General features: G+C 43.0%; 1 protein-coding gene across 3 annotated transcripts in view; it reads left to right on the top strand.

Moving 5' to 3' along the window:
* The first annotated feature begins 2,334 nt into the window (after positions 1–2,334).
* The window catches only part of RABEP1 (rabaptin, RAB GTPase binding effector protein 1), a 48,994-nt gene continuing 24,686 nt past the window's right edge, over positions 2,335–26,642 (top strand). Inside the window, exons 1-4 of one of the 3 annotated variants that reach the window (XM_083806025.1) lie at positions 2,335–2,690; positions 21,027–21,155; positions 23,257–23,460; positions 24,685–24,845. In XM_083806025.1, coding sequence (XP_083662151.1) covers positions 2,657–2,690; positions 21,027–21,155; positions 23,257–23,460; positions 24,685–24,845 — 528 coding nt within the window. In that variant the 5' untranslated portion in view covers positions 2,335–2,656. Of the gene's footprint in view, positions 2,691–3,055; positions 3,316–4,016; positions 4,080–21,026; positions 21,156–23,256; positions 23,461–24,684; positions 24,846–26,642 lie in introns of those variants that run through there. The other 2 variants (XM_083806027.1, XM_083806026.1) reach the window with 2 other exon arrangements.

The following is a 26,642-nucleotide window of genomic DNA, read 5'->3' on the forward strand; positions in this document are numbered from 1 at the left end:
GTTCAAAAGGACTGAAGTCAGTCAACCACAAGACACAGATCTATCAGGAAAACAGATTTAATTAGCTCTTCTGCTTTTTATTTATTTATTAGGGGAAAAAAAAATGCTGCTTCTCTCCTGGATGTGTTATGTAAATGGCTTCACTACGCCCTACCCAACCAAATAACCACAGTCCCCTTCAGTTTACTCTGGGTCTCCAGACAACCATGGACTGTACACACTTGCTGCCTGTCACTGGATGTTACTGTTTAAACAAAAGCTGTGAACTTATCTTTTGCAGTAAGCCTGCAAGATTAAATTTCAGGCAGAGTGCAAGGTGACAGCTCCTCCTGCAGCTTGCTCTAATGAGCACACACCTTTCTGTCTGCTGCTTGTGGTACTGACGCTGAAAACGCCTGTGCTAGACTTGTAGGCCAAATACATTTGATAAAAGTGCATGTAATTTTAGGAGCTTAATTATTGCTGGAGAAAATTATTCTGATGAACAAACAAGTCTCTGCCCACCTGCAGCTCTCTGGAACTAACTCATGTGTCATTGGTTCATTAACACTGCACTTGTCTAACATTTACAGCACGGAGATTGGGATTTGGGCCTTTTGGTCTCTGCTGGATCTGCCACTGCAACAGGCCTGTTTCCATGACTGCAAACTGCTGTTAAACTTCGCCTTGTGCTTTTCAGGTTTAGCTGAGTCATGTTGGAAAATCCTTTGAGGCCAAGACTATAAGGACTACAAGTGATTAGCACTAAATAGTACATTTTGGGAGGCACAAAGGAAGTTACCCAATTGTCCCAGGTTTCAAGATATTGTGAATAGATACTCCATAAACCTTTGGATCTGTCAAGTCCAATTGCCATCCAGAAAAAGGAGGAACGATTAAGTAAGAACTATACCGATAAAGCTAGTACATTGGAGAACAGGAAGGGAAAAAAAAAAAAAGTATGAGCTCCTGTAGGAGTTGTCTGTTCTTCTTCACAATTCTGTATAAAACCCATTTAATATGTAAGCTCAAGAGTTTTGATGCAGATTTTGAAATGTTTTGATTCCAATAGTCAATATTTTGGTGGTAGAAGTGATGGAATGGATATGGCATTTATCCTTTCATAAGTGTTTCTAGGTAGACAGTTATCAAGCTTGATATTATCTTACTCTCTTTGCAGCACGGAGTGATGCTTAAGGGTGTGATCCTTGACCAATTGACATGAGCGGGAGTTTTGCCTAGACAAGAACAAGATGAAAGTAGCTGTTAATATGGGTGGTTGGGGGTACTTACTGTAACACACACAAGGATAGAGTTCCCAGACCTCAGTTCCCACAGTTAGGACTAGATTTTCAAAATGATTTATTGTGTTGAATGCTTATAATATCCAGCTACTTCTAAAAGAGCATAAGCAGGAGCCAAGAAATTTTTGAAATGGAGCTCAAGTGATAGAAACTCAGTCCTTTGAGCATTTTGTCACTAAGCCAGCAATTTTGTGACATTTGTCAATTCCAAGTTTTCCAATGAAAAGAAAAGCCTCACATCTCACACTGGAAACATGGATTAAGTAAGTAAGTCTTTACTTCGGGACCACTTTTTACAACAGCAAAGACTGAGAAGATTTAATTCAACTTGGGCAAAATGAGCAACCTAATCAAAATTGGCAAAAAGTAAAGGAATATTTTTAAAGACTCCTTTTCCATTTCATGTTTGCATTTAAGTGAATAAAAATGTAATATGAAATGCAGAATCCTGTCTTGCCACACCAAATAGTTTGATAGCAAGGCCTAAAGAAATGTGGCTAAAAGTAAGGGGTAGAAATGAAGTCCTGTGAGCCCCAGCTTAAAAATCACTGATTTTTTTATGTGCAATCCGTAAGACAACCAGAAAGATCTTGCTCTTGACAGGATTTGTTATAACACTATCCATTCCAATGTGTTTTTTTTTTTCCTGTGGATTTATATGCCCCTGAGGATGTACATGTCTTTCTGTATTGAAAAAGACTGGGTTTGAGACATATTTTCCCAGTTAGGTGGAAGGATTCACACTCTCCTCTGTCAACACAGACCAAGGCCTGACTTTCAGAGGGCAGGAACTCCCGTGACTGGACTCCTGACTCCATCTATCCAGACCACGCCTGCATCCCTCGCCGCATTAAACACCAAGAGTATTTCGTTGGTGTCACACCAACCCCACGAACAATAAAAGCTAACTATATTTTTATAGGAGCGGACCCAGGGATGTTCCCCGGCCTGGGCAGCCCCGGAGCCCTGCTCTGGGGGGCACCCGGGGCCAGCAGAACCCGGGCGGGCCCGGCCCTGCCCGCCCTGCCGGCCGTGAGGTGACAAAGCACCGCGGCATGGGGCCGGGCGGCGGCCGGCCGGGGGGAGGCCGCCCTGCCCCGGCCCTCACGGCCCCGGTGGCGGCGGCGGCGGCGGCCGGTCCCGTGGTGGCACCGTGGGCGCCTGCGCGGCGCTCCACCTCCTCCTCCTCCTCCTCCTCCTCCTCCTCCTCCCGCCGGCGGCGGCCGCTGTCAGGATGAGGCGGAGGAGGCGGAGGCCCAGGCCGGCAGCTCCCGTCTCTCGCCGGAGCCCCCTGGCGTAGCGGTTCCCGCTCCGACGCCGCGGCTGGAGGCGGAGGAGGCCGCGGCGGCGCCGCCCGCCCGCCCGCCGGAGCCATGGCCCAGCCGGGCCCGAGCCCCCCGACGGACGGTAAAGGGGGACGCGGCCTCGCTGCGCCGGGCCGGGCCGGGCCGCCGCGGCCTGCCCAGCCCCGGGCTCGCCTGCGGAGCTCTGCCGGCCTGGGTGGCGGCGGCGGCGGCGGCGGGGAGGTGGCGGCGGCCCGGGGCGGGGGCGTACAGCGTGGGGAGCCCCGCACCCGGGGGGGAGGCGGCTGGGGGAGGCCCTGCGGGGACGGAGGGGGCCCGGCGGGGGGCTGGTGGCCTGTGGTGGGGCAGGGGCGGCTCCCGAGCGTGGTGGGGCCGGGGGAGGCCCGGCGGGGGGAGCCCCGGAGGGCTGAGGGGGGAGGTCTGCAGGTCCGTGGGGTTTTGCAGGGCAGGGCTTGAGGTGCTTGGGGTGCTGCCGGGCGGGGCCGGCTCGGTGCTTTGGGCACAGCAGGTGCGCTGGGGTTGTCCCGACCCTATGCGTGCAGCCAAAAGGCGCCCCAGAAGGCTGAGGTCAGGATCCTGGCGGGGACAGTTAGCTCCTGTGCTGGAGGAGACAAAGGAAATGACAGCTCGCCTCCCGGGAGGAGCCCTCTCTACCTGTGTAGGAGCAAGATAAGCCGTCCTGAAGGTTTTTGTCATCAGAAGGTTATTTGTTTTGGGAAGGATTACAGGCAAGGAAATATTTTTTTTTCCCCATGGATTAGGTTACAGAACTGCATACGTATCAGAAGAGCTGTAATCAGTGCTTGGTTTGGGAGATGGGATTGAAGGGACAGTCCCATCTGGGCATCCCAGAGTTGTATGGGATGTGTGGGAGAAGGGCAGGAGAGCAAGAAACTGGGATTGAAGCTGGTCATGCTGTAGGAGGGCTGGGGGGAGATGTGCAGAACCTTGAAGGATAGGTGCTTACCCAGGCATGGCGCTATGCCAGAGCTCTCTTTTTTTCTTTTTTTTTTTTTTAGAGAGCAGATGAGTTTCCCTGGGAAAGTACTCTGTTAGAAAAGGGCAATGATGTATTCTTAATTATGCATATCTAGGGAATTGTGTGAGTTTTTTTTTTCTTGGTGCCGTTACACAAGAAAGTGCTAATCTACGGGGATTTCAGTCTACCTTGTCAAAGTGTTAATGATGGAGGTGCTTGGATTTTTTGTATTTTTATTTTATTTTTCTCCATTAAGGTCAATGATTGCATGTTCGTCCTTTGAGAGCACTAGGGAGAAGGTGAATTTACTTGCTGTGTGATTGTAAGGTTGCTCTTGGTATGGGTTATTCGTGTGCTTTCTGGCAAATAACCATTGTTTATTGTTCTTTAGCCTTTTCTTGTGAGAGCTGCAGAACAGCTTGCAACAATTTTTCTTCTTGGCTCTTGCAGAGAATCTGGCTGCAGGTGTGCAGTGGAACTGAGCAAATGTTTGCTGCTTCTTGACCAGGAAAGGTAGTTGTATGTTAGTTGTGTATTACAAGTTACAAGTTGGATAGAATTTTGTTCTTGCTGTTGTTGTTTAAAAAGACACAAAGGTGCGAGTAAAACTTAGTAATTTGATAGGTTGATGAAGTCTGTCTTGTAAGAGGTACGGGTTGCTGTCTTTCTCATGTCTTTTAGCTGTGGAAAGATGAGGGTGCTGTAAATAAGACCCATGGTTGAGAGGGAAGTGGCTGGAAGTTGGATGGATTCTGAAAGTTGTTGCTGTGTCCTCGCATTGAAGAATTGAGAGCTTCTAAAATGGTTCCTCTCCCCCATCCTCCTTTGGCAGTGATAGGCCCAGTTTTTGGTTTTGTTCTTTTCGCCCACTTTGATCACTATACTACTGTTCTCAAGCCTGATGGGCTTTTTTATATGTAACTTGCAAAAAGTGTGCCTTGAAACTTCTCTGTTGTGTTTTAATATGGGGAAAAAGTAGAAGTGATTTATTCAGTGTTTTTGGCTGTCTGCACTGAATTTATTGCTTAAAGGAGCAGTGTAATTTCTGTTTTAAGATTACATGTGACAAAATAGCACTGGATTCATATGGTGCTTCAAGAAAAAGTTACAGCTTTTGTATAATTACTTACATGGATTGTAAATACTGTGCGCGTTCTTTACCTGTGCAAGATGCATTGGCTCCAATTTTTTTTTGTTGAAAGCAAGTATAAAAGACTCTAGTTAAAAAAAATAATAATGAAACAACGTGAGAGGAATATTATATAGAATATATAGTCAATTCTAAAGCCCATACTGAAATGAAAATGGTACCAAAAGAGAGGTAGAATAACACAAAGAAAGAGGAGAAGAATGGATATTGGGTCCTACCCTGTTTTTGTACTTTGGCTTACTATAGAAGTTAATAACCCTCTAATTCTTTTGTATGGGGTAATAGAGTTTCCATATGATAACAATCGCAAAAGGCTAAGTGCAGAGTCCTCTGGCTGCTCATGTGGCTTCGTGCACTGTGCTGTTAACTCTTAGCTGATTGTGTCAACCTGTGGTGCAAGTAGCTGTGCGCTCATTGATCCTGGTCAAGGTGGCTTTTTGTGGATTTTTTTTATTAACACGTGTCATCTAGATGGTATGACTGGAACAGTAATGCCTGATTTGTAAAAAAAAAAAAAAAAAAAAAATATTCATATTTTTCAAAGGTGGGCAGCTTCCTTGGGCTTAATTCAGATCTGGATGCTTGCCATCTCTGAAAATAAGGTTACCAAATAAAATGTTTTGACATAGCTTTTCCCTGTCAGATTGTTTGGGGTTTAATATCGCTCCTTCTTATATCTGGAAAATACTTCAATGAGGGAGCTGCTACTACATAAAGCACTAATTCTTCAAGACTTAATTTGCATATCCTTGTTGTTATTATTTGCAAATTATTGAATGCACTAGTGAACTTAAACCGTTGGTACACTCAGCCTGGTAAATAGTAACCACTGATATTCTGTGATAAAGGAAACTGTTAGTGGCATGGTCTACTGAACACTATAAGGAAAAAATCACCAGCCAGGTGATCGGAGTCACTTTTTCTCACTCCTGTGCTCAGGCCGGTAAAAATGCTGTCTCTTTTTTGTGGTCAGAGTCAGATGGCAGTTGTCAGCACAGAGGAGAAGGGCTCAGCTGTATGCAGGAGGCTGGAGGACATTGCCATGTTGGTTTTAGCACCACTGGCAGCACCATGGGCTGTGCTGCTGCCCCGTGCCAGTAACGTGGGATCCTCCCGACAGGAGCAGAGATCTTGCTGTCGCTGTACTTTTCACTTATCTCAGAGGTTGGCCGCTGCTAGTGGAGGGGTCTGGAATGTCACATAGAAAATGAACTTACAAAACTAAAGCCTTAGCCACTAATATGTTTCTAGTTATCTTCCTTATACATATCACTTTTAAAATGAAGTTGAAGTATCTAAATATGCTATTACTCATCTCAAAAGCTAGGTGTGGCTGGTAAGGGACTGGTTTTGAGCACTGCAGTTTAGCTCTGTGTTGTTGATGTAACTGTCAAAAGTTACACTTTTCTCTTGGGTACTAGCTGCAGAATTGCCGGTACTTTCCAAGAGCCCCAAAATTCCTTCCCTTACTTTCATTTTGCTTGCTTTTAATTTAGCATGCTATTTAATAGTTATTAAACAAATATGTTCACTTTAAAAAAAATCAACACAAATGAACACATCTCTTTTTTCAGTTGTACGTTTTTCTGTGTTTATTCAGTGGACCTGTCTGGAATTTGGCTTCGGAAGTGAGGCAGACACCTCGAACATACACCTCTTAGAATTTCTGAGGAAGTTTTGATCAGCTCAGCAGGTCCGTTTGCTCTGGAGTGGAAATATGCACATTCGGGGTGTCTGCTTTCCATATGAAGCCAAGTCCCAAATCTCTCTCTTAATTTTGAGAAATGCTGTGACCCTGTTTGTTAAAATTAGCTGTTGACTTGCCTGAAGGCAGAGTGAATATACTTTACGACACGGACTGTCTGTCTCTCTCTTGCATTTTAAACACTGGAAAATATAACTTCTCTGCCCGGTTTTATTGCTTCTTGGCCAGTTCACCATCATCATTGACAAGATGGCCTTCCTAAATGTTTTCTTTCCTTTCTGGCCTGCTGCCTCAAGATGCTTAGCTGCTTTCCCATAGCCCTCTGTGGGTGGAGCGGATTCCCACTGCGGAACTAGTTTGTGTGCGCTCCCTTGAAAGTGATTGAGGAAGGAATTTTGTTTTAAAACTTTTAAGAAGCTAAAGCAAACAACGTCTCCCAGCGTGGGAGTGGACCAAATCCCATCGGCTTCATAACGGGTGATGGTTGAATGGCAGGCTTCCTGGGTTTTCACTCCAGGCACTTTATTAAAAAATTCTTGTAAGATGTAAAGTTTTCTGTATTATATATATCTATATTATTCTGTTTAAATAAAAGTTTGCATTTAAAACAAAAAGCTTGAGGTTATGGCTTTACTCTGACTGAAGTCTTCCAAGATAAGCACTGATAGCACTGATAAGCAGCACTTACTAAGCAGACATCCAAGCAGTACCTGACAACAAGGCTGGGATGGGAAAAAAAACCAAGATGACGACTAGCTGTAAATGCCCTTCTGTGTGTGTTTAAGAGTAACATCTTTCATTCCAAAGGTCTAGTGCTTCTGAGTGGTTCGTAGTCGTTACTTGCAGAATTGTTTCCAGTACCTGCGCTAGCGGAGTCTGAGTTACTGGTACTAGTCTCTGCAAGTTATTCTATAAATAGGGTAAGCGTTGTGTAATTTTAGTCATGGTATAGTCAGTTAAACATGATGATGAATTATCTCTGGAAAAATGTAAATCATTTGACATCTTTATATAAATTGGCATAGGAGGAACACATGAGGAGTGTACCCTTAGGTAGGATTTCTGTATTTTTCAGAAAATACAGGGTTGCTTTTTAGTGCTTCGCTGAAATATACCTGGTGCTTGTGAAAAATGCTGGGTTGTTGTGTCTCTTTATTAATGGTGCGTATCGTACCTTCGGAATGCAGAACTGCAGCACATCCGTTAATATAATGATGTCTTTCATTTGCATAGTAGCTTGTAAGTACAAAATGAAGATGGATGGCCTGACTGATCTATTTTCTTTCTAACCCAGTGGCATTTCAGGCTGTGGCCTTCAGACCCCTGTCACTCAGGTGCTACTTCTGTGCTGCCTTCCACAGACCCCTTAAAAAATAGCTCTGTTGTGAGAAGGGTTTAAGTCTGTTTTTTTTTTTATATATATATATATATATATATAAAGGAGGCCTGGGGAGTTCTAGGGAAAAAAAAAAGGACTGAAAAAACACTGATTTCACCTGTCAGAACAGAGGAAACCTCCCTAGGTATCCTTAACACCAGAAGGACCACTTGATGTCTGTCTCTGTAATTGCTTTCTTCTTAGCTTACAGTGTGCCCAAGTCAGTTATTGAGAAAACCTCACAAATTGCTGTGTTTTGTTTTGGTCCTGTTTTCCTTTTTTCCTACTCATGTCTGCTTCTTTTGGCCACGACTTCTGTTGGCAGCCAGCTGCCTTGCGGTGCCTCTTTTCTCCCTCCTGTCCTCATCCCGTGCTCATCTTCTCTGGTCAAACCCTTCCACATACAACAAAGAGTAAAACGAAAGCTATCAAGTCACCCTTCACATCTGTTTCCGTCTCCCCTGGCAATTTCTGTTTCCACACAGCTAAGTGACTGGTTAATTCCTCTGAAACATCGCCTTGCGTGACCTTTGGATGCTTCCCCTCCAAGGCCAAGCGGCTGTTCGACTGTCCTGGACAACTGCTGCTGCTCAGCTCATCCTCCGGTTTCCTCAGGGCTCCTTCCCAACCACCAGCACCTCCTCTTCCTTAAACACTGCTCTCCCTCTCGCAGGCCTTTTGCTGCCTCCCGTCTGTGGACGTCCCCTGTTTCTTGTTTCAGCTGCTCCAGCCTTTGCTTGCTCCTCTCTCTGGTTGGGACTTCCTCAGTATCCTTCCTCCATGCCTCCGTTCTTCTGCTGGAGAAAATTGTAGCAGCACACTAACTTCATGAAAAATTTCTTCTCTTTTCTTTTCCAGACAGCGCTGCTTGCCAGCTATGCTGATTCTTAGCTTGTTTGCTGTTCTGTTGTTGTGGACTTTTTTTTTTTTAGTTTATTTTTAAGATCTCGTCTGCTTTTATTAAAAAGAGAAGGTCTTCTCTTGCTTTCCTCTTGGTACAGAGCAGGTACTCACCTGCTTTTCAGTCCCCCTGCCTTATGCATCTCATGCTGATGCAGTGTTTTCTCCGAACCAGCTGCAGTGTTTGGCAGGCGTTGGACCTCAGCTACTCACCTATTTATCATGAGTTTGGCTGACATCTGATTCGTTAATACCTTGGTTTCTTTATTTGTAAACCAAAGTGGTTATATGTGTCACGGATTGCAGAAATTAATTGCTGGAGGTTAACTGCTGATCTCCTTTGGGAAGGTAGAGAAACACAAGAGCCCCAAACCTCACCTGCCAGGGCAGTTCTGAAGACATGGCTTAGGTAGGGAGCAGGGCAGGCAGCCCGCTGTGTGACTCCCCACGTCATGCTGCGGGCTGCTAGAGCCCTGTGTTGCTTCGTGTCCCCACCATAACTGGAAAATAGATCTGAAGATCTTAAAACAAACAAACAAAAAATCTACCAAGCCTGATTTAATAAAGAGGCGAGGCTCGTTGTGCCATGGTGCTTCACACTGAGGAAAGAAATTTAGGTGGGATTTTTTTTTGTATTTGTTTCTCCTTATGTTTTGTGGTTTCTGAAAATAACCTTTCTAGTAAAACTGTTATTTCATTTGTGCTCCGTAGAAGCTATACATGGCAAAGAAAATCAGAATCAATAATTGAAAGAAAACAGAATCCTTTCTTTGGGATGCTCCTGAGGGTATGGCTTGTAGGTGAGAGGAAGCGATTAACTGAGGATCACACCAACCCAGCTTTGTTGATTGAGCAGTGTTGCCACGGCTTTTAAGAAAGTATCCCGAATAGACTGCGTGGTTTGTACTGCTGCTGTTGTTGATGCATGTTTTTAATTTACAGCCAGTTGCAACAAGGCTTGAAATGCTATTTAAATGGCAACAAAAGAGAAAAATATGCAAAATTGTAAAGAAAAAAGATCGCTCTTTCACCTTCTTAAATTTTTGTCTAAGTGCTTCCATGCAGAACTGTTTACCCACTGCACCCATGCCTTGGTAGGGGAACTTTGTATTTGCATGCGTGGTTACCATTAAAATATTCCTCAGCAAGAGATCTTTGTGCCGTATGTTAACTGCTGCTACAGCAGTGCTCTGTGAAATGATTAGGTTGGCAATGTGTTTGGTTGCGTTAAAGAAAAAAAAACAATCAAGTAACTTGCAAATAGTAACTTGTCTACAAGCACAGAATGTAGAGAGATTCCTTACATCTGTATTTTCAGTGTCACTGGCTTAATCTATAAAGGAGGAAGCACAGATGAGTGCTAGAAGTTAGTGCTCGAGCAGCTGACTTTCCTAACCATCCCTATAAATGTCAGTGTCTGGTACCCCTTCAGAAAATTGTATTTCCTAAGGCTTCCTGACGATGTCCTAGACTCCCATTGACTACAGACAGAAGAGTTGGAACATCCATCTTACATTAGCGGTGGGCTGTGCCAAGATCCCTGATGTAACTGAGCTGTGCAGTTGCTTCCTTTATTTTGGTGAAATATGAAACACAAGTTTGGCTCTGTTTTCTCAAAGCATCTCACAAACTGACATCTTTATGTCCCGTGCTACATCTTTTACATTTTCTTTTAGGGATGATAAATTGGTTTCACGTAATAACTTTCTTAATTGTCAGCTCACAATGCCTGTTTACATTTTTTCTTTGTGTGTATCTAGAGACGTGTGCTAAATTAATGGGAAAGCAATTAGCCAAACTCCAGATTCTGTGCTTGACTGACGCCTCTAACTGTGAACATTATAGCTGGCTGCCTGGTCTGCACAGCTTCTGCTTGGCTTCTAGATGAAACCGGGGATGAAGATGCTAAATCTCTAAATAGTGTAGAAAACCCTGGTGGATTCGCTGGAGGCACGGAGGCTAACGTTTCCCTGATGATACACCAGGAGGGGTTGTGATGGCACATTATAGGGTCCAGTCTAACTGCAGTTCTGTACTTGTGTACTTGCTTTCAAAAAAAAGTAAATGTGTCCTAACCTGACTCTGGCATAGAGCTGTTTTCCCATGCATTTTTACCTCCAGCTCTCGTTTTTGTACCAGTCTAAATGTGCTTACACCGTAGACACACGCTCAGTTGGGTTTGTTCAAACTGTGTGTATAGGAGCACGGATGGGAAACGCGAGCTTTGGAATTGGTGTTCTGGCACAGGTTGCGTTGCAACTGCCCCTGGATGGCCTGAGTGGAAATCAGGATTTGAAGCAGGCCATTTATCACTTACAAATGACAGCCATAAAATCTTGTAAAGAAAGAAAAAGGGGAAAAACCCAACCCAACCCTACACTGAGCTCAGTCACCAGAAGGGAGCGCAGGGCAGAAGGAAAGCCAGGCTCCCACAGTCGTGTTCCCCCCTCACCCTTGTGCCTGCTCGGCTCGTGGGACCCACTGCTGGGCCGCTTCAGCTCAGCCACCCGGTGGAGACCTGCTCGCTGCTGGATTAATGAGTTTAATTGATTTAGTGAGTATTAGAGCTGGCACAAAGGAAGGGGTGGAGACCTCACGGTGGTGATACGGATGTGCTGTGCAGACTCCTTTTCACGGTTTGAACCAGCCTACAGCCTCGCTGCCGTGTTTGTGGCAGCTCTGGTATATGCTCAGCCACGTGATGAGCGTGGGCAGGGTCCTGATGGGCTGAAAATAGGTGGTTTGACACCTCTCCATCCCCAGCTTTTTGCTGTATCACTTCGCTGCTCCCATCGCTGCACAGCCTCACGGGTCCTTGTCTCGTGGTGGGGCTAACTCAGGGCGACGTGGTGGCCCGGGTTACCCAAAAGGGTGAACACCAGTGCTTGAGTTTACTTCAAATGATCGTAACAACTGCAGGCTTAGTTAAGCCTTCATGTTGTTTTGCTTATACCCCAGGCATATATATATATTTTTTAAATGTTGCAGTGTAAATGAAAAGTTCATGCTGGAGGAGGAATTTCTTCCTCTTTAACTGCTCAGAAATGCATTTAATGACAAGTGGTAGCAAAAAGTAGAAATATATAGACTGATGGCAGTGCTTCCTGTCAAGAAATAGATTATGGAGACTTGGGGGAGTAGTAGGCTGTTGTTCTCAGGGAAACTATTAAATTGCTGCAGAAACCTTACTCCGAATGATAGGGACTGTATCCTGTTCCTTATCAAATAAAGATGTTAATCATCTTTTATTAGTTGTCATACTGTACTTATCACCACGGTGTCTCCATAAATACATCTGGCAGCCGCATTTTCCAGGCCATTTATCAAGATTTATATCCTGGAAGTGGTTACTCCGAGGCACCATGTGTTCATGCCTGCAACGGGCTCTTCTCAGAGCTAACGCTTCTGAAATGACTGTGCCTCGAGTCGGGTCCTAGCCTGGTCCTGTCCTCAGTTCATTCTCTGGCTACCCGTCTGGGCCACCACATGTTGTGGGAAGGGACAGGGAACCGCAGAGGGAATGCCATGACATGACATTAACCCCTCTTACGGTGCTTGTTCGCATTCCTGACTCTTGGGTCCCGTGTGAGTTACTGCTATCTCAGAAGCTTTTCTGGTACCTGTGACAATGCGTGGGTGCTGTCTGGTAGCTGCAGGGGTGGGATGAGTTTGCGTGCTGTTACTGACCGTGTCGGTTTTGAAATTGTGCAGAGAGAGGCTGACTTGCTTTCGGTGGTCATCTCCTCGTACCTGTAGTAATGGTAAACTAGAGAAGCTTTTTGTTTTTCTCTGTATCATTGTCTTTTCCTGTTGGCAGGGCGTTGGGGATGGTACGGAGCCGGAGCCTGAAGGCTCTCAAAGCCACACCGCAGTTAATCAGCCCTACGGCAAATGGCAGGGCAGCGTGAGGTCTTGCATTAGTGGTGTCCGGGGGAATTTGGAATTAATAGGAATGGGTATGTTTTATACGTTGATTTACTTCATCGCAGAGAACAATGCAGTGGGGTTGTTTTGTTTCTTTGGGAGCTGAGTCACACTTTATTCACTTCTTTTTTTTTTTTCCAAAAGAGGACAGCCATTAATAAATCTGTGAGCGATGTGACAAACATGTTAGAAGGAGTCAAAGGGATTTTTTCTCCTCCCACTGCAGATGAGTCAGCAATTACAGTATTGTGAAAGAAGATCAGCACCGAGTTTGTTGTCTGGGCATGGTAAACGTTTACATCTTAAAAACCATTTATACTAGCGGTGTTCTGAGTGCTGGCTTGTGTAAGTGGTCTCCTGCATAGTGGAGTGAGTGTCAGAAGTTTTCCCTAAATGCGACTGAAATGATCTGAAATGCGACTATTTGATCAGAACAGCAGATTTCTGGTGGTTTACTAAAACAGATATCAACCACTGTTTCAATTCTGTCTTCCTTGCAAGGTAAGATCCTCTGAAAACCACTCTGTCAGGTGTAATTGCCACGTGAAGTAGTTTTATCCTGTTCTGAACTTTGTGGCTGTTTTGTACACGTGATGGCTAGATCTGGGAGCGTGGACAGGCTTGGCAGAAGCCTTCCTGCACAAACACGAAGGCTCATTCATATTTTCGATGTTACTTTGGTCAAGAAGAATGGAGCTGCCTGGCTCTTTATTGGGACTTTAAAATACTACTGGAGGGGAGTAGCTGGTGCTGCTGGAGGGTTTTTTTTATGGGCTGAAGGAGCCTCCACTGTGTCTGCTTGAAACACCTTTCTGCTGCCTGCCTAGTTTACCACTTAGCGAGGTAGCACAGACTGATGAAATAAAAGGAGTGGCAAAGCTCACGTGAACGCTAACATGTTTGACAGATGCATTGTTTAAGCATAAATACTGTACTAAATGCTTGAAAAGCTTTGCCAAGGGATCAAGTTGGACTGTGACTGCAGGGTATGTAGATCTAGACTAGCTTTAAGCTGATAGTGGTGTAATCGTAGCAGCAATGACACTCGGCACAAGCTGTGAATCCTTTTAGAGAAACCTGACCAATACTTGGATGCTTAACCTTTGCTGAGTTTTGTGCTGTCATCACCATGCTCTCTTGTTTGCTCAAGCAGTGACTAGCCTGAGTAAATGTACACAGCCTGTAGAGTAAATAGACCCTCCATAAACCCAAGAAGTCATTGAGTTTTATTTCTGCCGAGACTTTTTTTTTTTTGAAAATGAGCCTCTTATAAAGAGCGGTTATAAAAATGGAAAATTGTTAATGTTAAAGCAAGGGAGAATAAGACAGAAGCACAAAGAGATCAAGGAACATGGTGATGATAGAGATGAGACTAGTAACTCAGTTCCCTCCTTTTTTTTTTTGGTCTCTATAGGTGAATTCAGTGTCTCTGTTCACTAAACTGTAACTTGCTTGCTGTTGACTTACAGGGAACTCAAACTCGTGTTTCTGAGCAGATTCGCCGATGGTGGCGGTAGGACGACCACGTGCAGCCAAAATACTTTCTCTGGGTTACCATCCATCATGATGTCTAGCTGACTCTTCCTACACTGTGATTGATCCACTGCTGCCCTATTTAAATTAGCACTTAACTGATGGGGCAGAGAGGGTGGTGATACTCTTGGAAAAAATGCTGATAGTGTTTTCCAGAAGCTTTGAGGGATCGTACTCCTCACTTCCCAAAGCATCAATGGCAGGAATTAATTAGAGGAAAAACTAAGGACAACAAAACCCCACGTTCCTTGGGTTGAAACTTGCGTGGAGAAGGTCAAGTGTGTGCACAAAACTGCAAAAGGCTGGTTAAAGGGTAAAGGAAAAGGACCTGCTGCTGTGGTGAGGGGTGCAGGAAAAGCCAGGCTACTGATGGAGGTAGGGGACTGCCCTTGGGAGGTGAAGGTGCTTTTGGCAAATGTAAGATAAATTACTGGGGAAAAGAGTCCAAGCCCACTTCTGTGCATACAAACCTATGTAAATAGCTGCATTCCTGTGATACCTGATGCGAGTGACCGCTGTTCCATTGCATTCTAATTTAAATAATGTTTAGCTAAGCATAAACTTAAAACTAGACTTAAATTACCTGGGGCCAGAATGACTAAATGTGTGGAAGAGGTGAGGAGCATTACTCACCACGTGAATCGGGCTTATCAAGATTGGGAGGAGGTGAGTTGTGATTCCTCTTCACCGAGGGTGAGGGGAATGTCAGGGGACGGAGGTTTGGACTCCAGAACAGCAGCTGCCTGGTTTTGTGTCCGAGAAGAAAGGCTGAGGGTGGCAGTAACAAAGCAAGGAAGTAGCTAATGTGTTGTGTGCCCCATAGGAAGGGGAGAAAAAGAGGGAAGTGGTAGTGGAGAAAAACAGAGAAGGAGAAACAATGTCTTCGCTTCTTTTTCCCCTTATAATTCTGCATGACGACCTTCACTGTGTAAACATGCTTCCAGGATGATTTGGTTAAAAAATGGTTGCGCATCAAAGATAGAGGACAACAAGTTGCTGTACTAGCAAGTACTACATGACATTTTTGGTAATCAGCGGTTGACCTGAACCTGGAAACGCTTTCAGAGTTGTTTGCTGGCCGTGCACTTGGGCGCTGTTGCAGAACAGCAGTGCCAGCTGTCGCTGCGCTCGGGGTGGCAGCTGCCCCAACCTCAGCTGGTGGGCGCAGGAGCGAGTTCCTCGGGGACACCTGCAGCATGCAAGCAGCTCACTTCAAACGCCGTGGAGATGGTCATACGAACGGCTGCGTGGGTTTTTACAGTACCACACCAAACATTATCTAGTTGTTAATTAATCCTTGAATAGCTAGAAGTCATGCAAAGGACCCTTGTTTTCTCTAGAAGAGACTCATTCTCATCTCACCTTCTCCATTTCTTTAGACTTTAATTATTTAAATGTTGTGTTTCTTTGAGATCCTTACTGTAGCATGTCATACAGTGCTTAAAACAAGGAAAATAAAGAATAGGAATAGGCATTACTGAGACTACAAGTTACAGTGGAAAGTTAGATACTATTTTAATAGCATAATGCAAGCTGTTCTGCTTGATGTTATGTATTTATAATGTGGTTAGATGTTTAATGTGCAGTGCTCAGTTGAATGTTTTTGATACTGCAATTGTTGATTCACTGCAATAAAAAGTTATTATAACTGATATGCTGCAGCAAGGCTCAATTCAGCATCTTAAATGATACGTGCATTTGACTCCACCACCAAGTTTTAATGAACGTAGCATTAAATTTGTACTGGATTCTTGCTTGCAAATGTTTAGTCAGTACAGAAGGAATTAGGGATGTCAACCTTCAGCTGTACCATAACTATAAGTTGTTGGGCAGATGTAACAAGGTCTCTGAAAGCCACAGTGCCCAAAAGAGGGAACCGACTAAAAGTTACTTCTGCAGAATTGCTGGTAGTGATTTTGGCAAGCAGCAGCACATCTCCCATAGCACAGCTGCAGGATGGCCGTCTTTCCTTCTCTTTCTGGAGCCTGGCTGTCACCACTGCGTGCAGTGAAGTACTCGGGAAAGGAGATCTGTGACAATGCAAAGGGTTTTGTTGCCTCTGAAAATGAGTTCTCTATCCTTAAATAAAACTAAAAAAGTGTATGCTGACCAATAAGCTTTAGACGTTTGTCCAGAAGAGGTAAATAAAATGCTTGATGCTTACAAATGCAAGTTTGGGGAAGCAAATAATTCTTTTCTTCCTTCTACACCACTCCCCACCCCCTTTTATTTTCCCCTTCAGTTTGGTGTGCTGCTGCTCAAGTGTATAAAGGAAAACTTTGCTCCTTGAAAAGAACACCACTTCAATTTTATAAATCAGGAATTATTTCTGTTCAACTTGCTTACTAAAAAAAATGTACTTTTGGGTGCCACTTACCAAACAACTGCATTCTTTGGATTATGTTTTGCAAGTTGTTTGTTTTAATCAAATCTTTAAAGCAAATAAAATTAAGAAAAGCTATTTGCAGTCAAAATACATGTACTGGTGGCAGACTTTTAGACTGCAAATTTATATAGCACTGTAAATGTGGCTCCAATATAACATCGTGGTGGATAAAAAATTAGGGCTATTAGGAAATAAGCATGAAGAAGAAAAAAATGCTTGAGACAGAGGTATGGAAAAAATAAAAAGATATGGCTGCCCAATCATAACAGGAGAAGGAAGAGGTGGAAAGTGACACGAGTGACTTATGTCTAGCAAATATTTTGGAGGCAAGTAGTTTGTGTCTGATCTGTTTTTCAGATTTCAGCTGTAGGACTGAACTCTTGATGTCATGTTTGACATTCTAAATATCAAGTGGAAAGCTTTGTGGTATTAATTTTATAAATAGACCTAGTACACAAAAATAAACTTAGCGATAATCGGCTTTGTCTGTCTTAATTCAGGAATGGTCACTACATGTTTGCATAACTGGAAACTGTCATAGATAAAATTTAATCCTTTTGGGAGCTGATTTGTGAAGCTGCGTTTAAGTAACTAGTCACATACAAGACGTGCGTGCTTGTTCGTGTGTTTGCCTTAAGTTGAAATCTTGCAGTGTGTTGGTTTAAGAGAAAGTTCGGTCTTTTTTTCACTGTAGTTTCTTGTTACGTACTCCAGTAGTCTCACAGTCTTCTTGTAAATGGATGACTCCACTTGTAAGTGGATTTTGCTGCCCTTCTTTTGAGTTCTTCTGCCTGGTTAAGCCACGTAATAGCATGCAGTGTGTTTTATAATGTTAAACAGGTAGATGGTGATCCCTGCTTCTGACATGACGTACCTATGCGACATCCGTGTAGTTCATTAGAAACAAAGCTGGTAATTCCCTTGGCGTGTCTGACTGCCATCAGTAATCCCTGATACTCTGAAAAACACCTTATTTGCAGCTAATTGTTGGCCAAAGTGACTTCTTGTTTGCTTGCTTCATTTTCAGTTCAGACTATCAATTTTAGTTTGAACTCTTCTCAGTGCTATTTCGGGAGTTACCAAGTGGGTCTTCAGGGTTTTGGTTTGCTTCTTAATAATTTAAGGCCCAAACTGGGGAGTTAGGCCTCCCATATTGCCTCTCTTAGGGGATACAGTGTGCTCCCTGCCTCCTGGGGGCTGGCGTGTAATGGCGGCTCCTGTTGTAGAGCTGTTCGCTTCATCGATGTCCTCAACCACTGATGGCTGCCACTCTGTGTGGGAGATGGGGGCACGGGCACAGTGACTCTGGCAAATTCATGAACACTGTCATTCAAAAACGAATGGGTTTTGGTGGTTTGGGGTTTTTGGTCATCTTTAACCAAATCAGCCTATGATGGCAAATAAAAACTTTTCTTTCTCAGCTCTTTTACAGAACTGAGGTGATTTGGGCCTAACTTCCGAGCAAGACTTCAGCTATAAATGACAGTGATCTAATTGAAAATCTCTGAGTGTCCGTTTCCTGCCAGTGACTTCAGTGCTTTTCCAGGCAGACTTTAATCCGTGTAATGTAGCCTGCGGTTACCTGCAGCTGGCAGGTTGAATTTGAGTTCGTTCTAGAAAGTGGAGTGTCTGTATTGCTGTCGTACAAATCATATCCACAGAAAAGGTGATCTTTTTGTGAAAATATGACCATTTACACTTAGTAGAGAAAAGGTAGTTGTCATGATGTCTTAAAAAAAAGTCTGCTTTTCTTTTTACACATACGCATTTCTGAAGGTTGACATATTATATGATTTATTGTCCTCAAGTGCGTGTGTCTTGTGTTAGTGAAATGTGGATAATGCTGGTGCGGGGAGACTCCTCTTCTGTGCATGGAACACCAGGACCTGTCCTGAACTTACCTCGTACGGGTGGTAAAAACACTTTGAGCCTAGTACGTGAATGAAAGCAATAATGCTAACACACAGTTGCGCTGATGTGTGGCCTGCAGTTCTCATGTGTCACTGTTTGCTGTTCCCAGTGCCTACAGCTGGCCTGGCAGCAGCCAGAGCGCTGTTGTGCTGGATTATTCACTTTTTTCTTTTTACATGCAACTGGCAGGCTGGAGAGAAAGGCCACGCTGTAAAAACAAAAACACTTGAAGTTTCATTTCCATTTTCTGCTTGGGCGGGAGGGTTTAGGAAGGCCGAACCTCTTGTTGGCCTCAGCTTAAAGTGTCCGCTCTTGTGATGTCCTCTGCCCTCTGTCCTCAGCAGAAGCAAGTCTCTTCTTCAGAAGAAATTTAATTTGCTTGCTTTGCACAGCCAAAGTTTGCTTTCTGATGGGAGCGGTAGCACAGCCGCTGTTGTGAGGTCTTCAAAATGACGGTCATACGGTGAGCGATGCCTAGGTTCCTTTTTGCTTTCTTTTCAATTTGTGTCTATGGCTTTGGGCACCTGCCCGGCCGTGGCACAAGCCAGCCGCCCCTAGGCTTTAGAGCCTGTCATAGCATCCCTTCAAGAGCCAAAGCCGTGGCACCAGAACCACTTCCTCCAAGTCCGGCCTGTCCCTGCTCTGAGGCGGCGGCGTGGTGGCTGTGGGGGCTCTGCCAGGCGCCTCCAGCCCTGCCGCCCGGCTGCCTTGGCTTGCAGCATCGATCTCTCTTGAGCTAGCAGGGAGTGGAAGCGTAGGCTTACCCTTCTGCAAAAGATCGAAGGCAGCTCTTTAGCCTTGGGAAGTGCTTTCGAGCCTGGGCCTGGCTCCACGCGTGCTGTTTCTACCCTGGTTTTGATCCAGCCACTTTCCGAGCTCCTGTGAAGCTTTCCTCTCAGTGAGCTGTCTTTGCTTCAGGTTTCTTTTGTGTTCTGGAGAGTACCCCTGTGCAGTTTGCCTTGCAGAATCCAGATAAGAGAGGGTGGCCGGGAAAGCTGATGTCTTGATACTTAAAGTTCAATTGAAAAAGCAAAACTAAAATTTGTTTGGTTCTGTAGCTACGTATACCTTTTATCCAGCATGGAGTTGAACAGATAACTTAAACACTGCATTTTATAATACCATAGGCCCTCATAAACAGCAATCAGTAAAACATACCCTTGCTTTTAAAAGATCCTTTTGTTCGTGTCTGCAATTACCCTAAGTCATCTGGTACTAAAAATAAATATAACTCACACAGCCTCAATGGCGTTCACCAGCCAGCATTTTACCACTGTAAGCTGTAGATCTGCTGCCACCGCTTTGTGAGTCTAAACGTTTGCTGCTGCTGAAGTTGTGTGGCCGTCGTACTACGTTTTCCCTACTTGCTTTTAGTGGTAAGTGTTTTGGGTGGGCTATGTAAGCGCTTCTGATGGATCAATATTTTGTGTATCTAGTCTGTGCTGTGTAGGGACTATAACTGAAACAAAGTGATTCAGCTTTTTCTACCAGACGGAGTTGGAACACGTCCATAAAATGCTTTTGCAGAACAGATAGAGGATTGCTTAGAGGAACGTTGTTTGCTCAGTGCATTGCAGCATGGAGGTGGGTTTTGTTTGAGCTCATCTGCCTCTTGTTTCTAGTTTGAATTTGAATTCTGAGGTGTGCAGTAGGAAACCTTCTGGCACCTAAAGCAGACCTGTACTTCTTGGGGTGTGAAGTAGTTAATATTGCACATGGTCAGTATTACAGGGATGGTGCCTGTGCTTCTCACTCTGTGGGATCTTTATAATGTCATGCGGTGTGGTGGTGATCATGTTGTAACAGTCTTTAGTGCCCTGTGGACTTCATACTACTCCTTTTGTTTGCCATACCACCAGATCATCTGCTAATGTGGTAAATACTGGAAAATACTGAGATGTATGTGCTCACTTAAGGATTTTTACCTACTGGAAATGAGAAGAATTTGATCTGATGATCAGTTATTTCTCCATAGATTGCAGTCATCTGGCAGTTTGGCTGAATGTAGACTGAAAAACCTGTTAGTGGAAGTGCAGAACTGAAGGCAGGAGACATCAAGGCATCATGTTTTAGCTTATGACTTTTCTTTGTAGTTGTTAGCTCAGCAGCTGTCGTTGAGTTTTCTTCAACCTCAGCCTTTGAGAACTTGGTGCTTCGATGCTCAGCCTTCACGTGCTGTTCCTATGCAAGGTGGCTAAATTCCCAATGGTTTGGAAAGAAGCACCAATAGAGATCATTCTGGCACTGTTTTTTTTTTTTTTTTTCCCCCCAATTTCTTCCTTCGGTGTATTTACCGAAGTATGATTTTCTTTGGGGAAATTGTTTTCTATAGAATTCCCTGCCACATGCCCACCTAGCTGTGGAGACACCTACTGCAATTTGATGGTGCAGTCTAAGAACTTATCTTCCCTCCATGCTTAAAGGACTCTCACTAGTTGTTCTGATGTATTGTGGGGCAACAGTTGAAATAATTAATAAATATACTTTAAAAAGCAAAAGCCTCAAACCTCTAAGTTGCAGAATGGGATGCCTTTACTGTTAGTGACGTACCTTATCTTCTGTTTTATTTTTAGTTGCTCTTCTACAACGGGTAGCAGAATTGGAAAAGGTCAATGCAGAATTTCTGCGTACAAAGCAGCAACTTGAGCAAGAATTTAATCAAAAGAGAGCGAAATTTAAGGAGCTGTACTTGGCTAAGGAAGGTAAGTTCTCTATTTTCTGGATTGTTTGAAAGTTTAATTAAACTTCAGCTGCACATAAACCCTATATGAAGAATAACCTTTGTAATGCCGACTACTACTCCCCATTTGCACATGCATACCGCATACTTTTTTTCTCTCTGGTTAAGGACAATCCTAGTTAGGATTTAAGAGAGTTTTCTTCCAATACTGGGATAATTGGCTACATACCCATTATTAGATAACACATTGTTTTTGATTTGCCAAAAATGGAAAAGTGATAGTAGTCTTAAACAGTTATAGTAAGAATGTAAGAGATGAGCAGGGAGTAAAATTCAATAGGTGGCTATTGGGCTTACAAGAACAAATTTTTGGAATGAATTTAAAAATTTGGCTGCACAGACAGGAGTCAGCAGAGCAACGTGTTGTACATCCAGAAACACCACCCCCGAATTTAATACTAACTCTAAAGTCAGTGTGCTCATTCTCTCTGAACAGCAGTTGAAGTGGCAAGTGGAAAAATGTAGTCTAGATGATGTGGTTTTCATACTTTGTGGCTAGCTGCTTTCAGATAATATTAATTTCTCTTACTTTTCAATCTGAGCTAGAATGTAAGCAGAAAAACATTGTAAAAATTTTAATACTAGCCAAGGGCATTTATTTCAATAGCACTCTGTAGGAAAATTTAAACCATATGAGCTCAAATATCCAATGAAGACTTGGAGAGTAGTGATAGTTGCTGTTCTGAGAGCCAAATTGGTTTACTTCTAATTCTGATGATTTTCTGTCCTTAACATATGAAAGCAAACCCAAAAAATAATGCATTAGGACTGCAGCTGCTTGTATTAGCTTATGAGAGCAGAAATACAACAGGCGTAATGAAGATCAGATCATACAGAAGGCCTATTTCTTTGTGTTTCTAGCAGCTGGATGAAAGGAAATTTGAGATACAAGACACTGCTGATGAGATCAGCAGTACTTCTCTCTTCTCCAAACAGTCAAAAAATAGAAAATAAATTATGATGAGAAAAAAACTTTCGTATGTACCAGAGTGAAAGGATACCCGAGAAGAATATAACAAGCAATTACTTTCCCCCCTTCCACCAAAGCTTTTTTCCCCCCTCTTTGTTCTCTGAGACCCTTTCCTAAAAATACATGTGGGACAGTGGCAGGCTATCTTTAACACTGTCATTTAGGAACTAAATAACATAAATGCTATAGGATTTTGTGGTGTTTGTTGTTGTTGTTTTAATACAAGGATTAATGTCCTTTTTAGTACTCAATTAGCTTGAAGTTTCATATTCTTTATCAAGTAGTAAGGTCTTGGGCACCAGGCTTGATTAATGGAGATAGCTTGTTGTTTTTGTATGCTGGCCAGATGTTTCTACTAAAAGTTATTGCTGTTGAAATAGGCTACATGGGCATAAAACTATATTCTCTGTTAGTACTTTTAGAATGAATTGTATAATGTGTAGCATTTAAAGCTGTTGCTTCAGATTAACTGAAACCTCAAGAGGATAGTATGAAATTAGCTTCTGGTTGCAACAATTAGGGAAGTAGTGGACATTCAGTTGAATGTATCTCTTTTTCTAGTGGAAACAGGCACAATAAAGAGCAAATTTGGCTGGTTAGTTTTCATATACGGGCTCCAGGTAGTGTTCACAGAGTGTTTCTAGTCTGGAATACAAAGTGTTCTGTCCAAATCTGGGGCCAAGTTGGTGTCAAAAATGGGGAAGAACTGTCTTCTTGTCTGTTGGTCTTACCTTTTCCAACTTCATTGCCAGAATGAATTAAATAATACTGAACTAATTAAAAGCATAGTTCACCTTCACAAGGCATGTGCATTCATAGGTTATAGCTACGCTGTCTGATTTGTGGCTGCATCAGCAAAAAGAGTTACTTTTCAAATAAAAGTCAAATAAAAGACAAGGGCAAATGAATTCAAGAAATAATGTTCCCTAAAGATACCTGCTAACATTTGTTCAGTTGTTATAGGTAGATGCTTTACTATCAGCGCTTCCCCCCCCCGCCCTTGTTAGAGCACTGCTCTTTGTCATAGCAACTGTGGATACTCTTCAGATTGAATTTATTAATCAAGCTAAATGGAAATCATACTTCTTTTCAGAGGACCTGAAAAGACAAAATGCAGTGCTTCAAGCAGCCCAAGATGATCTGGGACAATTGCGGACACAGCTGATGGAAGCTCATGCTGAAATGGAGAACATCAAAGCTATAGCCACTGTATCTGAGAATACAAAGCAGGAAGCTATCGATGAGGTGAAGAGACAGTGGCAAGAAGAAGTGGCCTCACTGCAAGCTGTAATGAAAGGTAACAACCACACAAGCTGCTGCCACTGAGGTCAGACACCTCTTTAGCACGCATTCAGTGATTTATGTATGCTCTTGCACAGAGTATGGAGAGTTGCTGTTCATGGCTTGGCAAAACTGAGCTACAGAAGGGACAGATCAAGCATAATTTCTAGGCTTGTCAAAAGGAGCTTGGTTGTTCTTTTCTGGTAACGTGGAGATAGAAGTTAGAAGGAATTGTGGCAGTGGGAACTTCCACATATATACAAAACATTTCTGAGGAACTAGGAATGTGATACTTCATCCTTCATGAAGATAAGTATAATACATGTGATTTGGCAAGTCTGAAAACAGCTTTAGGCTGACAGCATGATTCTCTTCTCTCCTGTGTAAACACAGTTCTGCTGTCAGACAGTCAAGTGTCCCTCCAATATCATCACATGGACTTTTCCCCAGGCTAGTGACTGCATGTGCTGCTGTTTTTCAGTTGTGGGGTTTTGTGTTTTTTTTTTTCTAGATGCTTCTGAGCTATTCTGTATTATCTTTGCATGTTGCACAGCTGTTCTCATTTTTGAGACAAACTATATTCAAGGAATAAAATATAGGATGTGAACTGGGGACAGATTGTTGCCATAGCTGGCTGTTTTCTTCAAGGTTCACAAACAAGATCATAATATGCTGAGTCTACAGTCTGTTGGCTGTAGGCACTTTTTCCATCACCAGATAATACTTCTCCCCAAGAGAACACAAATATTCATGCATATTGAGTTGACAAATTTCTTTTTATTTATGATCTACATGAACCTAGATCAAGGCTTTCTTGTGGCAGCTGCTGTACATATGTAAACAAAGACAGCTCCTTACCTGAAGGGTAGAAATAGTTGCATTTTAGAAGAAGTGGGGTTTTAGTAGTTTGTCTGGATAATGTGCTTAAAGGTGCAAAACATGTTGCTAAATAGGATGTTAGATATGTATGCTGTTTTGAAATTAGGGACTGTACAGTTTGGGGGGCTGGTTTGTTTGTATTCTAGCAATGGCCCAAACTGAAATGTAGTTCTTTAGGATCTTTTGTTTATGTAGTTGTTTTCTGGGGTAAGAGTCAAAGGGAAGAGAGGGGAAGGAAGACTTAACTGTTGTCCTACTTTTGCTCAACTATGATAAATCATTGGCTGGTCAGAGATGGAGTTCATAAAGCTCTGTTGTGCATCTTGCATTGAAAGTAAGTTTTGGAACTGCTGTTTTATAGAGACTGTTCGTGACTATGAGCTCCAGTATCATCACAGGTTGGAGCAGGAACGAGCTCAGTGGAATCAGTATCGAGAAAATGTGGAACGGGAAATAGCAGAGTTAAGAAGGCGTCTGTCTGAAGGTCAAGAGGAGGAAAATCTAGAAAATGAAATGAAAAAGGTATGTTGAGATCTAGCTCTCCAGTTAGTTTCAAGATGTATTTGTGTTATGCATGGGTTCGTTCCTACACCCTGCTATAATTCCCCATAAGTACACACAGCCCAGTTCTGCCAACTTTCAGCTCTTTGTTCGTGGAAGTCATCGTGACCTGATCCTGCTTTTGAATCCGTAGAGGTGTTATATCTGATTATGTAGATTCAGTAAGATGGTTCAACTTGAGAAGATGGTAAGGTTTGGTCTTCAGTTGGTAAAAGCAAGAGGCCTTGTGAAGTCTTTTGTTGTTATGTCAATTCAAATAAAGCCCCCCTTAGATTTTTCTGGAGTGACTGCAGATTTGTAAAGCTTCCTTTACTTTCTGTACCTTTGCTCTTTCTCTCGGATCTTATTACTTCTGAGGTTTTTAACGGGCACTATTTCTAAAACGTCATTGGCCTTTGTTATGAGGTTAGCCATGTTTGTGCAACACCATTCTGCTGCTTTCCTAGAAAATACTGAACCTTGATGCCATAAAACAATAGGCCTTAGATGGTGAAAGGTAATTGTCCTGGAGTTTGGAAAGGTGGTGTTGTTGTTGTTCAAAGATCTGTGACTCTGAACAGTTCATGGAAGTAAGTTGAGGTGCCTTGGGTTGAGTTTGGATTTTCTTGTTGCATTTGAAGATTTGCTATTTGCTCTCCTTCAGGTGGGAAGGAGAATGAACTGGTCCTAATAGATAGGTTTTGAATCTTTGTATACATCGTATTATTAACAACTCGTGTTTAAGTGAACTTGTCTTCTCAGCATGCTTACAGTTCTCTTTAAGGTATTCTAAGATCTTTTTAAAAGGCAATAAATAGTCCTGTGTTGGATGAAGAATAGTCTAACCATCTGATAATGTGCCACGTCACTGCGTTTCCATGTTTCTGCTTGCTGTCAGCAGAAGAAGTGGAGTATTGAATATCACAAATGTTCTAAATATGTTACCTAGTCCTACTGTATAGTAACAAGCAATAAGTGTTAGTGTTTCAAAATGAAACTTCTTTTCTGAGAATTATAAAAGAGGTTCTTGAATATTGCTAGTTTTTATTGGATGTTTGCTGTTCAGTGACACAGTTCTTCATGTAGTCCTTGATTTAGAAAGGTGGAAGTCTGAGTAAAGCCCATTTGACGGTGTTACATCTACTGAACTACTGCTGCTGGAGTTTTAAAGACATCACCTTTTTTAGAGAAGGTTTTAGCCCTAATAGGAGAAAAAAAAGATTTTGATTAAAGCTGGAGGAATTTGATCAGTGTGGTGGGTCCCTTACCAACAAACCCAGCAAATGCAGAGCTCATAGTGTAGAAGTCGTATCAGTGCATTACCAACAAACTGCCGGTAAGAACTTCCAGAAAATAATCTCTCTACTGAAAGTTTTCTAGTAGCTAAAACCTCAGCAATTTCTTTCTTTTTTTTCTTTTTTTTTCTTTTTTTTTCCTAGCTGACTGTGGTGCTCGTGTACTGGTTAGAGCTGCAAGTTGCTCAGGTGGCGGAGCAGCTCACCCAGGCTCAGTAGCTTTGCTGTGAGCCAGTTAGCACTGAAAAGTTTAGGACAGCAGATAAATAGTGATTTCAGGGGTACTTCTTCAAAGGGGAAATCAATGTTTCTTGTGATCCTGAAGGAAAAGGTGATTGGCTTATTAATCTGTGATTAACATGAGCTTGGAAAGGTTTATAAGCCTGTAGAGGAACATATACTTTATGTAATAAGAGGGGGAGGGGGAAAGCTGGTCTTCAGAGTGCAGCTTGAAATAATTGCTTAAACTGCTTTGCATGGGGTT

Source organism: Anser anser (assembly GCF_964211835.1).
Source record: "Anser anser genome assembly, chromosome: 20".
In the NCBI taxonomy this organism is placed as follows: Eukaryota; Metazoa; Chordata; class Aves; order Anseriformes; family Anatidae; genus Anser; species Anser anser.